The sequence below is a fragment of the Miniopterus natalensis genome, chromosome 15 (genome assembly GCF_054644295.1).
Source record: "Miniopterus natalensis isolate mMinNat1 chromosome 15, mMinNat1.hap1, whole genome shotgun sequence".
NCBI classification, from domain to species: Eukaryota; Metazoa; Chordata; class Mammalia; order Chiroptera; family Miniopteridae; genus Miniopterus; species Miniopterus natalensis.
Window position 1 is genome coordinate 34687541 of NC_142095.1, and position 15742 is coordinate 34703282.

General features: G+C 38.8%; 1 protein-coding gene across 1 annotated transcript in view; it reads right to left on the minus strand.

Moving 5' to 3' along the window:
- The window catches only part of GRM7 (glutamate metabotropic receptor 7), a 637127-nt gene that overhangs the window by 275144 nt on the left and 346241 nt on the right, over window positions 1-15742 (minus strand). The window contains exon 4 of the mRNA XM_087825010.1: window positions 11725-11879. Coding sequence (XP_087681136.1) covers window positions 11725-11879 — 155 coding nt within the window. The remainder of the gene's footprint in view (window positions 1-11724; window positions 11880-15742) is intronic.

A 15742-nucleotide genomic window follows, 5' to 3' on the forward strand; every position in this document is an offset into this window, starting at 1 on the left:
ATCTGTAACCCTGAGCACACATTGCAAACCCAATCAGTTCTCAGTTGGACAAAGATTACATAAATGTCATGATTTATATTAAGGAAGGAATCTATACAGTGTAGGATGTGGTAATTCAGTGGAATCCCCAAACAATATTAGTGGTGTCTTATTTCCTAGGACTGAAAAATGTTTTATTAAGAAACTTTGGCATTCTGCTTTTTTAATAAAAATTAAAATTAGGTTATAAATATTTATACATTTCAAATTTCAACATGATAGGGTATTTGTTTAAAATATTAAATATATTCATCTCTGTGTCTCTTTTTTTTCTTTACAATTTTGGTCAATCAGTGAATCACAAGCTGTACTAACTTCACGATTATAAAATAAGGGCATTCCCTAGCTTATATTTTTCCTTTATAGAAAATATTTGCATCAATATTTTTATATAATTTTTAATTCCTATAAAAAGGATTATGAACTGGCTTCACTTTTAATAAACTTTTAACAAAATATTACCTATGGTGATAAATATAGGCATATAAAGTGAAAGTAAACATCTTTCTTGAAGCTATCTGAATTTTCATTCAATGGTAATATGACTTACCTTATAACCTACATTTGTTTTTTAAAAAACATATATCTACAAAAAACCTACAGTTAGTGTTATATTTAATGGTGAGAAACTCAAAACTTTCCCTTAGGGTGTTTTCTCTCACCATTCCTTTCCAGCATCAAAGTAAAAGTCCTTGGTAATGTAGTAAGGTAAAAACAAACAAAAAAGGGAAGTAAAAGTTATATAGATTGGGGAGGAAAACATAAAACTGTCCTTGTTCTTAGATGGCATGATCACCTATGTAGAAAATCTAAAAGAATCAACCAAAAAGCAAAACAAAACAAAATGCAGAAACTCCTGAAACTAATAAGCAATTATAGCAAGGTTGCAGGATGCAGTTAGTATACAGAAGTCAATTGTTTTCTTATATCACAACAACGAAAAAGTGGAATTTGAAATTAAAAACACAGTAAATAACATGTATTAGTACCCAAAAAATGAAATACTTAGGTATGTATCTAACCAAACGTGTATGGTATCTATATAAAGAAAAACTACAAAATGTTAATGAATGAAATCAAAGAAGAACTAAGTAAATGGAGAGATAGCCAATGTTCAGGAATAGGAAGACTCAATATTGTCAAGATGTCAGTTTTGTCCAACTTGATCTATAGATACAATGTAATCCCAAACAAAATCCCCACAAGTTATTTTATAGATATTAACAAACTGATTCTAAGATTTATTTGGAGAGGCAAAAGACACAGAATAGCCAATACAATATTGAAAGAGAAAAACAAGTTGGAGGACTGATGCTATCCAACTTCAAGAATTATTATAAAACTGCATTTTGCTTTCCACAATTAAAAATGAAACTGCCTTATGACCCAGCAATTCCACTTCTGGTTAACCAAAGAAACTCAAAAGAATATATGCACTCCTATGTTTGCAGCATTATTTACAATAGCAAAGATTTGGAAGCAGCCCAAATGCCCATCAGTAAATGAGTGGATAAAAAAGCTCTGGTACATTTACACAATGGAATACTACTCAGCCATAAAAAAGAAGGAAACCTTACTCCTTGAGACAGCCTGTATGGACCTAGATAGCATTATGCTAAGTGAAATAAGCCAATTAGAGAAAGACAAATACCATATGATTTCACTCATATGTGGAATCTAATGAACAGAATGATCTAAAATACAAAACAGAGACAGACTCATAGATAGAGAGCAGGCTGACAGCTGTAGGCATTGGGAGGTAATGGTCGAGGGACTGAGTAAAAAAGAAAATCAAAATAAAACAGCTATGACAATCAAAAAATTACTATAAAACTACAGTAATCAAGACAATGTGGCATCTGAGAAGTAATAGACAAATAAATCAATGAAATAAAATAGAGGGCTCAGAAACAGACCCCCAAAAATATGGTTAACTGATCTTTGACAAAGAAGCAAAGGCAATACAGTAGAGCAAAGATGATCTCTTCAACAAACGATGCTGAAATAACTGATTATCCACAGGTAAAAAATTGAATCCAGACATAGACCTTATACTCTTCATGTAAATCAACTCAAATGGATTATAAACTTAAATGCAAAACACAAATTATAAAGTTCCTAGAAGATAACATAGGAGAAAATCCAGATGACTTTGGGTACAATGATGCCTTTTTAGATATAACACCAAAGATACAATCCATAAAATAAATGTTTCATAAGCTTGACTTTATTAAAATTAAATACTTCTGATCTATGAAAGAAAATATCAAGAGAATTAGAAGATAAGACACAAATTGGGAGAAAATATTTGCAAAAGAAACATCTGATAAATGACTGTTATCCAAAATATACAAACAAGTCTTAAAACTCAACAATAAGAAAACAAACAATCTGAATTTTAAAATGGGCCAAAGATCTTAGCAGCCACCTCATCCAATAATATATACAGATAGTAAATAAGAACCTGAAAGATGTTTCACATCAGATGTCGACAGGGAAATTCAAATTAAAACAACAATGAGATGCCACTATTAGAATGGTCAAAATCTGGAACATTGGCAGCACCAAATTATGCTGAGTGTGCATAGCAACCAGAACTCTCATTCATTGCTGGAGGAAATAAAATGGTACAGCCACTTGGGAAGAGAGTTTGCAGGTTCTTATACAACTAAACATGGCCTTACCACAAGGTCCCATAATTGTGTGTCATGGTATTTACCCAAAGAAGTTGAAATCTTATGTCCACAGAACCCTGCACAGTGATGTTTATAGGAGCTTTATTCATAATTGCCAAAACTTGGAAGCAACCAAAATGTTGTTCAGTAGTGAATGAATTAGTCAGCTGTTATACATGCAGACATGGAGGAAATTTAAATGCATATGACTAAGTGAAAGAAGTCAATCTGATAGGGCTACGTACCACATGAGTCCAATGATCTGACATTCTGGAAAAGGCAAAACTATGGGAAGGGTAAGAAGTTCTGTGGTTGCGGGGCTGGGGCTGGGGGGTTGTGGCAGAAGAGAGGTGGTGGAGAAGAATATAGGAAGAACACAGAGGAATTTTAGGGTGGTGAATATACTCCGTATGACCTTTTAATGATGAATATACGTCGGTATACATTTGCCCAAACCCATAGCATGTACAACACCAAGAGTGAACCCTAAGGTAAATTATGAGCTGAAGGTGATTAATATGTGTCAATGTACATTCATATTTGTAAAAAATACACACACGCACAAACATACACACACATACACACACTCACACCCTGGTGAGTGATGCTGATAATGGAGGAGGCTATGCATGTGCATGTATATGTGGGAACAAGGGGCATGTGGAAATTCTCTGTGTCTGCCTCTCAATTTTACCGTAAACCTAAAATTGCTCTAAAAAGTAAAATCTTAAAGAGAGCAATATTTTGTATAATCCATTTATTCAACAAATATTTTTGGAGAGTCCATTATTTTATAGGCATTATTCAAGTACTAGGCATACAGAAGTGATGAAGGCAGATGCACCAGTAAGGACATCTTAGGTGGGATGTAACAAAATAACTAACTGAAACATGGCTTAAAGATAAGGGGCAATGTTTCTCACAGAAGAAGAAATCCTGAGGTAGATGATCCAAGGACCGGCTCAATAATTTAAGCCAATCATTTTGGGCCCAGGCTCCTTCCATCTTTCTTCTCTGCTCTCCTGTCTTGCTGGCATTCTCCCTCTCATTGTTAAGATGACTGCAACGGCTCCATGTATCCTGTCCTCACAAGATATCATGACAAAAATACGACAGGAAGGCAGGGGTTTTCCCCTTGGTGGCAAGGGTGACCACACACCCAGGTCTGCCTGGGACAATCACAGTTTATGCCCTCTTTTACTTCTAAAGTGTCCTGGATTGGACAAAAAGGATATATCATTGCTCTAGTAATATCCCTCACCCCTCTTTTTAACGCAGAAAAGCACATCCAAGAAGCTCCTTCAGAAAATGTCCTAATGGTCCCAGTGGTCAGGATTAAGTCACCTGTTCATTCTCTAACAGCAGGGATGTTTGGCTATATGGGCATTTGGCATTTTAAGACTTCATAGCAGAAGGAGGCTTCTGCTGGGTCAAAAAAAGGGAAAGAGAATGGCTGTTGAGTGAATGGTCAATAGCATTGGTCACCAGTGACCATCCTGCCTCCTCATAGAACTGGGATTTGGCCAAGCCCCACAGACACTTTCCACGTGGCTCATGCAGAATGAGGGTGTCACTCACATTGTCATGAGCAAGCCTACTGAGTAGCTTCCTACTTTCTAGGTCTTATTATATTCCTCTGGGCATTTTCTGGGCACAGTGGCATGGCCAGGGCTCTGCCAAACACTATGTTTTCTATGGACACTGGGATCCCTTGCTGTGCACTGTTGCCAAGGCTCTGCTCATGATTTCAAAGCTGCTCAGAGGTCTGAGGGCAAAGTAGGAGAGAATGCCATCCCCAAAGCATTGCTGTTCGTGTCCCAAGAGCTGACCAAGTGTTTAGCCAGGTGCAGTTGGAGGTGGACATGAATCGGGTTCCCCTGTATTCAGCTCTCCCTCATTTCCAGGCACAAGCGCCCTCACAGAGAAATCTTGGTCCTGGCCAGTGAGGTGAGAATACAAATAATGTGCATCCCTTTCCGATAAAGGCATTTAAGAATTGTGTGCGTATCTGCCGCTCTCTTTCCTTCTGGCAGCGTAGCACAGAATGTCCTGATACCGAGGTGACATAGCAGGGAAACGGCCTAGAAGGAGGTCCACCGCCCTGGAGTGACTCCTGGAGCGGCAGCAGATTTACGTGGGGAGAGATCTTTGCTTGTTGAGAGCTTTGTTACCACAGTAGAGCCCAGTCTATTCTCACTGAGATTCACTTTTAGGAATGGTCTGCCTGTCCCCTGTGGAGCTCATGTGTGACTTCAGTGGGTGCTGGCCTGGGAAGAAGGAAGTTTGTGTCTTCCTTCTGACAAAGGTTTTCTTACTGGGTGAGTCCGTTTGTATTCCTTCCTTTAGAAATTCTCTCAGGGGACTGCCTGATTTTCAAACAATTAGCTTTAGGGAGGGTGATGTGACAATTCATTAGCGTTTCCCAGGTATATTTAAGTTCCTATCACAGACTCTAGCTGGTGTTCCCCTAATGGAGAAATAGAATAAGTGAGTATACTTGAAAACACCTCATAAGCAGAATGGACTCTATGCCCGAGAGGGTGAGTTAGGAACAAGGCTGAGGGGTGAGGGAAGGAACTCATCACAGGGTACAGGAGACCCAGGGTGGGGTTCAGAGAATGTACCGTTCTCGTGAGAGGGATAAAAAGGGAGGAAAAGGGACAGGGGACCGTCTTTGGGAGGTAAGTAGTGCTTGGAAAGGTTGTAACTGGGAGAGGGTTAAAGGGAGAACAGGGCGCTTAAGAGGCGGCTGGCCTCGGAGTCGAGCATTCTTGTAAGTCATCTGAGTGCCCATTCTGAAGGGTCTTATACAAGTAACAGAGTCTGTCAGTTTATAAAGGGGAGAAGTCCAGACTCAGACTGAAGGTTCAGGGGGCTCAGGAATATCAGTGATGTCTTTAGATTTGGTGCCTTTCTCTCCAACATTCAGGTCTTTGACGTTTTCACACCAGCTCTCTCTATGAAGGTGTGCTCAAGCTTGGAGTTAATACCCTTCCCACATAGTAACTTGGTGGGGGGGGGGAGATCACATCTCTTTCTCCAAGGTTTTAGTGAACTTTTAGGGATTAGATAACACTACCATGGTCCACCATGAGTCGTGTGCTAGCTCCAAATCAATCTTTATGGTGGCCAGGGGTGTGACACAAAATGAGCTCTAGGCCGCTCCCAGAGCCCCAGATTTGAATCAGTCCCATCTGAACCACATGGGTTGACAATAGAGTGTGGAGCTCTCAAGGTGAAAATGTGGGGCTGTACCAAGAAGAGGGAATGGATGCTGGGTTGGCAGAAATGACAGATAATCACTCTTAGAATGTTCCTCCTGGGAGGGACTTGAGGGGTAATCTAGTTGAAATCTTTCCTCTACAGGCGAGAAAATTAAGTCCTAGAAAAGGAGAGCCCAAATGAAAGTACACTGGAAATTTTATAATTAGAAAATTAGTTAGTTAATCAAAAATTTCTATCTTAGTAATGAATCATTAAAAATGCATAACTACATTAAATGGTTTAATTCAAAATACAAACACACATTCAGTCACTCGTCAATCTTCCCATAAGGGATCAAGGTATTTCTTGTCACAAATGGATCACCTGATTGGCCTCCCTGTCATAATATTGAAAAAAATCAACTATAATAAAATTCACTTTTGTGATATTTAAAGTGAAATGAAAGCTTACAGGTAGTTGCACAGTAATCTAAGTGCAATATTTTATAGTGTTTATGAATTCCCTCCAAATTTACTCTTGTCTTTCCCACAACTAATAGTGACTAACTTTTACTAAATATTTCCAAAGTATTCAAATTTATTTTCATTGAAGTAGCATTTCTCTCTTTCTCTCTTCACTCATTTCATTAACTTATTTAAAATTTAATTACATTAAATAATTACAGTAACACCTACATATCACTAGAATAAATAGATTAGGATTAAAAATAGCTAGTTCTTGGTAGCCAAAAATTCAAGCCAGTGGGATATGCTAGAGATCAGGCCATTAGCTGTGAGTCTTCAGTGTACTGGGCATCGGACAGTACATCTTCCAAACAGAATAGATATTTTCTTGCTGGTTAGGAAATGATTGGTGGCAGGTTAGGTGAAATCAGTTAAGAGAGCATCTATACTGCGAGATAAGAGATGGCATGGCTCGAAATCTGGACTGTATGCAAATAAAACAACTCCAAATTAACTGTTCTCAGATCTCCTTGAATATCTAGGTTGCAGATTTCTGTTTACATTTCTTACCACTTGCTCAAGGTCAATAATCTCAAGTTTAAATATGACAAGATTAAAAATAAGATGCTATAATTCTTCACGCAGATATTCTCACCCTTCTGATCTGCTCGCCCTCCTTTCCTCAGTCCATTCTATCCATAGGCGCAGCATGGTCTGGAAAGACAGTTCCCACCGGAATGTCTAAGGCAGACAGAGGCAGCCTTATCTGCACTTTCTACTTCCTGGGCAGTCAGGGCTGAGGCTTTCTTTGTATGTTTGTGACATTTCAGCAAGTCACCTAAATGAGCCATTGAGCCAGGCCTGTACAGGAAGTCCCTCCAAAATTGCAGAGAAAGTCAAGATGAACAAAGATGGCAAGAGGTACTTCAAAAGGAAACAAAAGGAAAAGTGAACAAATTCACATCTGAAATTTCAGGTGAGATGCTGAATTGGAGGGTTAAGTGCATCTTTCTACTAAATGCCTTAGAACAAAAAGTCAAAGAGACAAACCATTTTGGAAGAATATTTCCCCATCCTGAGAAAATGTCAAATTCATACAAACATTCAGTCCTTTGCATATTTCGGTATTATAGATGCATTCAGATAGAATAGACAGAAAAGTTAATTTTAGCTTTTTAAAAGCTTACTACGTGATAAGTCCTCTAGTGAATGCCAAGGGTGTGGGAATGAAGATGGAAAATCGCAGGGAACCCACAGGCTGGAGGCACTGCCCTCGAGGTTCGGAATCCAGGTGTGGGTGCCATGTGCGAACACGAGTATGACAGGCATTTGCTGTAAAGGGGGAACGTGGCACATTCTGGACTGGGGGAGCAATGAGCTTGGTTTAGCAGAGTAAACTAACTCTTTGGGGAAAGACAGAAAGTCTTTTGAAAAGATTAATGATTTGATACATTTTGAAGAAAAAATTTATTTTCCAGATCAATAAGAAATAGGAAATTGGGAAACCTTGGTAGACTTCAGGCAGTGAAAGGATCTGGTGTGAGTATGTGCCTGGAATCTAGAACAGGCTGCAGAGGCTGGAGCTAGTCATCTGCACCCCTATCCTTCCCATTTTTACTTGGACCTGAATTAGATCCTGGCTGCCTGGCCTCTCTTCTTCCTGCATATCTCCATAATTTACAAGCTGGTCTTTAAATGAATGTAATTTAAAGTAATTATCCTAACATGGTATTTTCTAATTTATATTCTTTTTGATCACTTGCCACCTCCACATTAAGACAGCAACTTCATGAGAGCAGGATCCTGGTCTAGATTCTCACCTGCTATGTCTCAGTGTTTAAATTTGTGCCTAATATGCTGCTAGAGCTTATAAGCATTTATGAAAGTCTCAATGAAAGAAACTGTCTTGCCAGTGGATATGCAGTCTTCTAACAGCTCTCTCATTAAACAAGGTGGTAGGTCTAAAAGGCACATGCATTGCTTAGACATAGTTCAAAGCAATATTTTCTTTCTTGGCATTTTTTCCAATTCACCTAACAAAACCACTTGACATGTGTGAAACATTCTGGGTAATCAAGGAAGGCTAAAGTAGGACATATCTAAATTGGAGCCAGAAACATTTCGGCTCAGTTCTTCATAGCTTTGATCTTGCTGGTTTTAGGAAAAAGAAAGAAAGCATTCATGTCAATCTTGAGTAGAAAAGCATGAAATAACCAACCCTTGTACACCAGGTCCAGAGCACTTTTTGTGTTTTCCCACATATATCACAGACATAGTTCAGGTACCAAGCTGTTCCAAAGACTTATTTGAAAACCATCACTGATTGACGGAGCCATTACAGTTAGCTTTGAAAATTCGCCCTTCATTACACTAGCTCCCTAATGTTAGTGATTGTGGCACAGATGAAAAGATGCTGGCCCATGATCCTCGCTGGCCGTAATTAGAGGAAGCCCACTCTCAGAGAAGTCGAGTGCTTTGGAAGACAAATTGTTAAAGGCGACTTCGGCATGTTTTGCTCTGTGGTCATGTTGGGGGCTGGAGAGGGTAACTGAGAGTCCTAGTTAATGAGGCAACAGAAGAGAGGAATATGCCAGTGATCTCTTGGCTCATCAGATAATGCAGACACTAAAAATTACAGAATTGTTTTGGCTTAGGAGCTGCAGAAGTGCTGCCAAGTTCTGGAGACATTCTGAGATCTCCTGTGAGCACCGGGCAGCCAGCAGGGCCACGGCCAGCCTTTCTGGGCACAGTTCCTACCCTCATTAGATTGCAAGGGGACTGAACGACACCCTTGACTAGCAAACACGAAGGCCCTTTTTCCTATAAATGAAGAATAAATACAGATAGAAGATAAAACAAGATGAACCTACTCTCACAGAAACGATATAGTTGCTAGCACTTTGGCCTAAGGCAACTGATTGTTAATTATTCATGCAGATACAGAAAAGACCAGTAAAAAATTCAGATGTTTGCAGTACATGCTCAAAATATGGATCTAAAGAGAAAAAAAATGTTGATTATCAAATAGCTTTTTCCCATTCCCATTTGAAGTTACAACATTATATAACACAAAGATAAAGGGATGTAGCAATATTATGAGTATTTGGGTTATGTTCCACCCCATTAGAATTCAATATGAAACATCCATACAAAAGGAAAAAATAGGCAGAAGAGAAAAGCTTACTTGCCCATTTACAATGTGCTCCACTTATAGTTTCGTTTGAGATATTTCATAGTTTTGTTCAGAAACCCTGGTGCAATCAAATGCATTTCTTTTTTCACTTCCTAAGGAGCGTGAAACTGTAAATGCAGAGCCATGATCTAGATGTTCCATCTTCTATGTTAGTGAATAAATTTTGGCTGTACTTTGTAGTAATACAGCCAAGTGAAAATCTTCATTATTTTTTCTGGGTAGGCGTGGAAAATTCTGCATGAAGGTTTGCTGCTTCAACACATCCCAATAATATTTTTATTGATAACAACATTTCTCTCCCATTTCAATGTGTGGGAGCACATTTTGTGGGTTTTTTGTTTTTGTTTTTGTTTTTGGCAGATTCAGGATGTGGTTTTGTATCTGATTGAAAACTTTGTGTATCTCTAAATGTACATGGAAAATAAATTTTGTTTCAAGAATTTATAAAACTTTTGAGATACTAATTTCCTAAAATATCTGGAAACTGGGGCTAGTAATCATGGAGTGTGGGCATTCATGTCTGTGTGGTACCTATAGCTTAGGGAGAGAGGACCTCAGTAGAGACACTTTAATCTGTTGCTTCGCTTAGATCTTCACCCAACTCTGCCATGCCATCCCTCCACAGAGTCACCTGAGTGAGCTTTCCAACCCCTTCTGATCACATCCCACTTTCATCCACAGATGCCGTTCAGGCTTTCAGAATAAAGGGCAAATTTCATCGGGTAGATTCCAAGACCCTTCACAACCCAACTCTGGCTCACTCCTGAGCCATGCTTTGTGCCAGGTTCTTATGTGGTCTGTGATGCCTCCATCCAGCCAGGCATCCAACCACTTAAAAAGCTGTCTGAGCACCTGCGGTATCGCAACCAAGATCCAGGGGCTGAGGGTACCGTGGTGCATAGCACGTACATTTCCAGATGAGACGAGCATAGAGGCGCTGCAATGGCAGGGATTATGTAGGATGCTGTGGAAGCAATAGACTTGGCTGGGTGGACTGGTCACAGATGGCTTGCAAGGAAAATTAATGTCTAAGCCGACACCCAAAGGATAGAAAGGAGTCAATCAGCCAAACAGTGCATAAGCCGGTACTCTAGGCAAGGGAGGCGTTCTCCCAGTGCCCTGTCAAAGGGGACACTTTTAAAGAACTGGGAGAATGTTAGGATGGCTATGGCTGCAGGGCTCTGCTGCAGAGTGAGCTGATTACAGTTGCCCCAACGTGCCCTGCTTCTTCACTCCTCTGTTCCCATCTTCTGGGCTGGCCGCTCCTTCCAGGCTGCTTCTCATCACCTGCCCGACGAGATCTAAGCTGTCCCTTGGTGTTTCACCTCCTCTCGGGAGTCCCCCCCAGCCACGCCACCACCACCCCAGAGAAACTTCCACTGCGCCTCTGTGCGCCCGGGCATCTATTTTGCATTATGCGGGGGTGTTTCACATACTACATACTCATGACTGTTTTCTGTCATCTTTTTAGGTCTGGAAACTCTGGGGGTAAGGATTTTGTTCGTCTTGCTTTGCCAGCTTCACAAAGAACAAGGCACGCCGCTGACACTCAAGTTTTTGGGGTGAAAAGGAGTGGAGGTAGTTAAAATGTCTTATACCCTTGTGCCCATCTGCAAATGTATTGGTCTGGGGTGTAAGGTAGGCAATCTCCTCCAGACACGCATCTGGAAAGGAAATTAGTTCAGAGCTTCCCAGGGCGCATGTGGGCGACTCGTGGGATATTTACCTCCCCAGACAACAGAGAAAGGCAAGTGACGGAACCACAAGGCAGCTTGCTTTAAAAGGCCTACACGGACACTGCAGGCTTCTGGGGAAAATAATTAATTAGGTTGGAGTGGAGACAAAGTAGAAAGAAATGCAAATATTTGATCTCTTCTTGAGGGAGAAGATAGAGTTCTTTTTAATGTGCAAAGCGTGTTTTAGGGAATCTTTGGAGACCTGGCCCATCAGAAAAGAAACACAAAGCAGGGTACCAGTGGAAGAGTTACTTTTCTTTGCAGTGTCTTCTTTTAGAAATAATCTTTCTTTTCAAATTAAAGGGGAACATAGATTGTAAAAATGCCAAACTCTCAAAGAGACACAAACTTTAAACGCCCTACATAGCACCAACCCCTTTCTGAGCATATCAGAAGACTGACAAAACCCCTACCTTCCACGGTCGCTCGCTTGGGCTGAATGGTGATGGCTCCTTCAGCGATATCTTCGTGTTGGTACAGTGGGTTTATTTTGGACCCCCAGCTGTCTGAGCCCACCCAAAGAAAATGGCCCACTTGGTCAGCTCTTTTGGCTGCTGCAAGGATCTGCCTGCAGAAGGAACAGGAAAAGGTATGTTAGGATAAAGAGCAGCTGTTGAATGTATGCAAATTAGGAATCAAGCAGAAGGAAAGCAAGCTACCATTTCTCAAAGAGTAAATAATACAAAAAATGCAAGCCAAAGGAATTATATCCTTAATATAAAGAGATTTTGTAAACCAATAAGGAAAGTCATTGAAGCATTTTGAGGAAAATTGACAAAGAGTATTAAAAGTCAACATAGAAAGAGAACCAATGACCAGTAAGCTGGTCATTCACATGCATTAGAAAGGAGGGAAATGTGGGTTAGAACAAGGTACCAAATTCACTGCTTGTATTGGCCAGAATGTTTTGTTTTGTTTTATTTTGTGTTGTGAGTTTGGCATGGGGCTGGAGAAACAGCACTCTCATTCCCTGCTTGGTGGTAATGTCATTCCTGGAAAGCAATACGACAGTCTCAACGAAAGGTCTTTAATTGTTGATTAAAACGTACAGAACTTCAGGTTAAGTGTGGACAATGTACAACCAATATTTATAAGTAAAAATCATATATATACATATTTATATATAATATTCAAATATCTTGTTGCCCTTGTTATATATATATTTGAATATTAATCACAATTTATATCACTTAATTGTAGAATTTAACTTTCATATGAAAAATATGTTGTCCTTGTTACTTATGAAAAAAAGGTAGGTTTGTCACGGAAAAAGAGCTAGTTTAATTAAAAACAAAATAAATTAGGAACTAGTTGTTTACGAAAAAGTTATAATAATGTTTTTGGAAGAACAGAGGATACATAAGCGTTAACTATGTTAGCGGAACAGAGAAAGCTACCACTAAAATAGCATTGGTCCATACTAACAAGAGAAATAGCTTGTTTGCCTTTCAGGACTTGGGGGTACCAAGCACCACAGGGGTACATGGCTATGTTCAGTAGGATTAGTTGAAAGATTATGTATAGAATGGCAAAAACCAAACCAAACCAGGTTTTCCTCTCCTCCCATGTAGGATATGGAATGGTAATTTTCTAATAAAAATGTAAGAAACAGATTCTGATGCTGTGAACACCCAAACAGCAGAGGGTTGTGGGTGAGTGATCATGAGTTAAACATGGGGTGGTGCGGGTGGGGGAAGGAGTTAAGGTTACCCTCAAGAATTAAAATGATAAGGCCCTCTATTAAATTTACACAATTCTGGACACCAAGGATGTGTTGCCCAGGCAGAAAACAGCCTTTCTGGAAAAATCTGAACCGCCCCAGGACAAAGATCCTAGATATTGACACAGCGAGATCCTCTAAGGAAGCTGGGCCAGTCCACTGCCAGCCCTAACACTGGACATGTACAAATAACTTTTTATTATGTTAACCAAATGGGATCTGCTAGAAATTACCCATAATTGTGTAAAATCTCTAAGAAAACAAAAAAAAGTTTAATGGGAGAAGGGTAGAAAGAAAGAAAACTGTGGGTTGGGGCAGAGGAAACATGTGAAAAAGAACAAAAAAGCAAATACATTTAAATGAAAATTATCATATCTGTAATTAAGAGAAAGACAGAAACCAAGAAATAGGCTAGCTATTAAACATACGAAATTCAAGTTACGTTAGAAGATAAAAGGAAGAAAGTTCTGAAGAAAATTCTCCAGGAAGCAAAACACAACATGAGGGTAGAACATAAGCAGAAAAAGATAAATTTTTTAAAGAATGAGTCCAGGAAGACATACATCCAATTAATAACATTTCCAGAACAACGTGCAGAGAAAATGAGTGAAATGTTTTTGTTTTTCAATCTCTACCTGAGGATATTGTTTTTCATTGCTTTTCAGAGAGAGTAGAAGGGAGGGAGGGAGGGAGAGAGAGAAACATCGATATGAGAGAGAAGCACCCACTTGTTGCCTCCTACAGGCTCCCCGACCGGGGGCGGGAAGCGAACCCCAAACCTAGGTACACGCACTTGACCTAGAATTGAACTCATGACCTCTACCCACTAAGCCACATCAGCCAAGGCGAGTAAATTTTTAAATAACTTTAATGAAGAAAATCCAAGAAATTGAAAGTATAAGTTTCCATATTAAAAAGGCTCACCCAGCATAACATAGAGGAAAAAGTAAGCATGTCACAAAATTTAAGATTTCTGAAAATAATGAGAATATCCTAAAAGCTTTCAAGAGAAAAGTCAAGACACATGGAGAGAAGTAAGAAGCAGAGAGAAAAAATGATGAATAATGGAGCAATATCTCCCAAATGCTGAGGAAAATTTAGTTCGTAATCTAGAATTCTAATATGCAGCACATAAGGAATTCCAACACAAACCGAACCAGCATAATCAGTGAATGTGACAGATTCGTCCGTCCACAATTAGAACCTCAAGCTCCCTGCCTGTTACTAATCCTATAACTCATCAGTCACCAGCGCTATTTGCTGTAACAGTTCTGCGCCAGGTATGATGTATTTAAAAATAAATATGCGTCCAGATCTTACATTCCCAACTACTAATTAAGTGTGAAGGCAGAGTAAGAACATTTTTAGGCATAAAAGGCAACAATGTTTTTCTTCAATTTGCCTTTTATTAGAAATTTTTTGGAGGATGGCTCCAGCAAAATGAGAAAATAAACTATGAATAAAAATTAAAAAAAGAGAAAGAAAAAGTAAGATGAAGATTTTAGGAGGGAGGTAGCCAAGAAAAGTGATGAAACTCACAGGTTATGTTATATATGGACAATACTGTACACTGACTTATATTAAATGAAAATCTGATAGAATGATATTGGGAAGATAAGGGAGAACTAATTGAGCTAAATTCTACCTAACATAAAAGGAATTAAAAGGTAATATTTAAAATTAATAATTCAAAAATTATTTTAAAAAATACACATTATCTTCATAAAAATAAAACACAATCCATTGTTTGTACTTGATCTAGAGGTCCCACTTCTACTGATCTACCCAAAGGAAATAATCACATATGCTGTCAGAATTGTAAGTTCATTACTGGAGACAACTAGAGTGCAGAGCAACAGGGAACTGGTTAAACAAATGACACTACATCCAGAGGATGGGTGGAGAGCAATTAAAAATATACTTAGTGTAATTTCCTCAAAGTGTTGTTAAAGAAAAAATGTTCAAATTTAAAAAGTGAAAAAGAGTGTTCAATTCTTATATAATGAAAGCTGCCCCAAATTTGCCTGTATTTGTGTATATATATGCAGTTAAAAAATAGGGTCATATGAGAGCACAAAAAAATATGGATGCCAGAGGCAGGAGGTAGGGGTGGAAAAAATGGTGATAATTTTTAGTTTAAATAAATTGAAATACATATATATATGAGAAAGTATCGATAACACACAATCTGTTAACAACCATTCATTGAGGAGGTGCTGAGGAATTCTGAAGCGGATGAAAAGGTGGGGAGAAACCAAGGGAGGCAAGGAAAAAGATGAAACTGGCATAAATACAAAAAGCAGATGTACAGCTTAACATATTTATGTAAAAGTATGGAGTTATTTACTAAGCTAAATAGGATTCAACCATTTAAAAATACTTATGGCATAAAAAGTGAAACGTGAATTGCAAAAAGTAAAACATAAAATTCAATGTGATCCTGATTCTGTTGGGGAACGCTTATGTATGTTTAGAAAAAAATTATCACAACCATTAATCTAGATTTTGCTAGCGGTTATCTCTGAGTGCTAGGATGGCAAGTTTTATTGGAATTACATAAAATCATAGTTTGCGATGCTTCTCTCTCACCTTCAATTTTTCTAGATAATCAGGAGGCAAAGTAAACTTAAAATTCCTATTATTAAAGAGCAACAGCAAGAACTCCTCCACATTTTCCAATGGGTTTAAAATAGCCGTGTATTATTTTATTA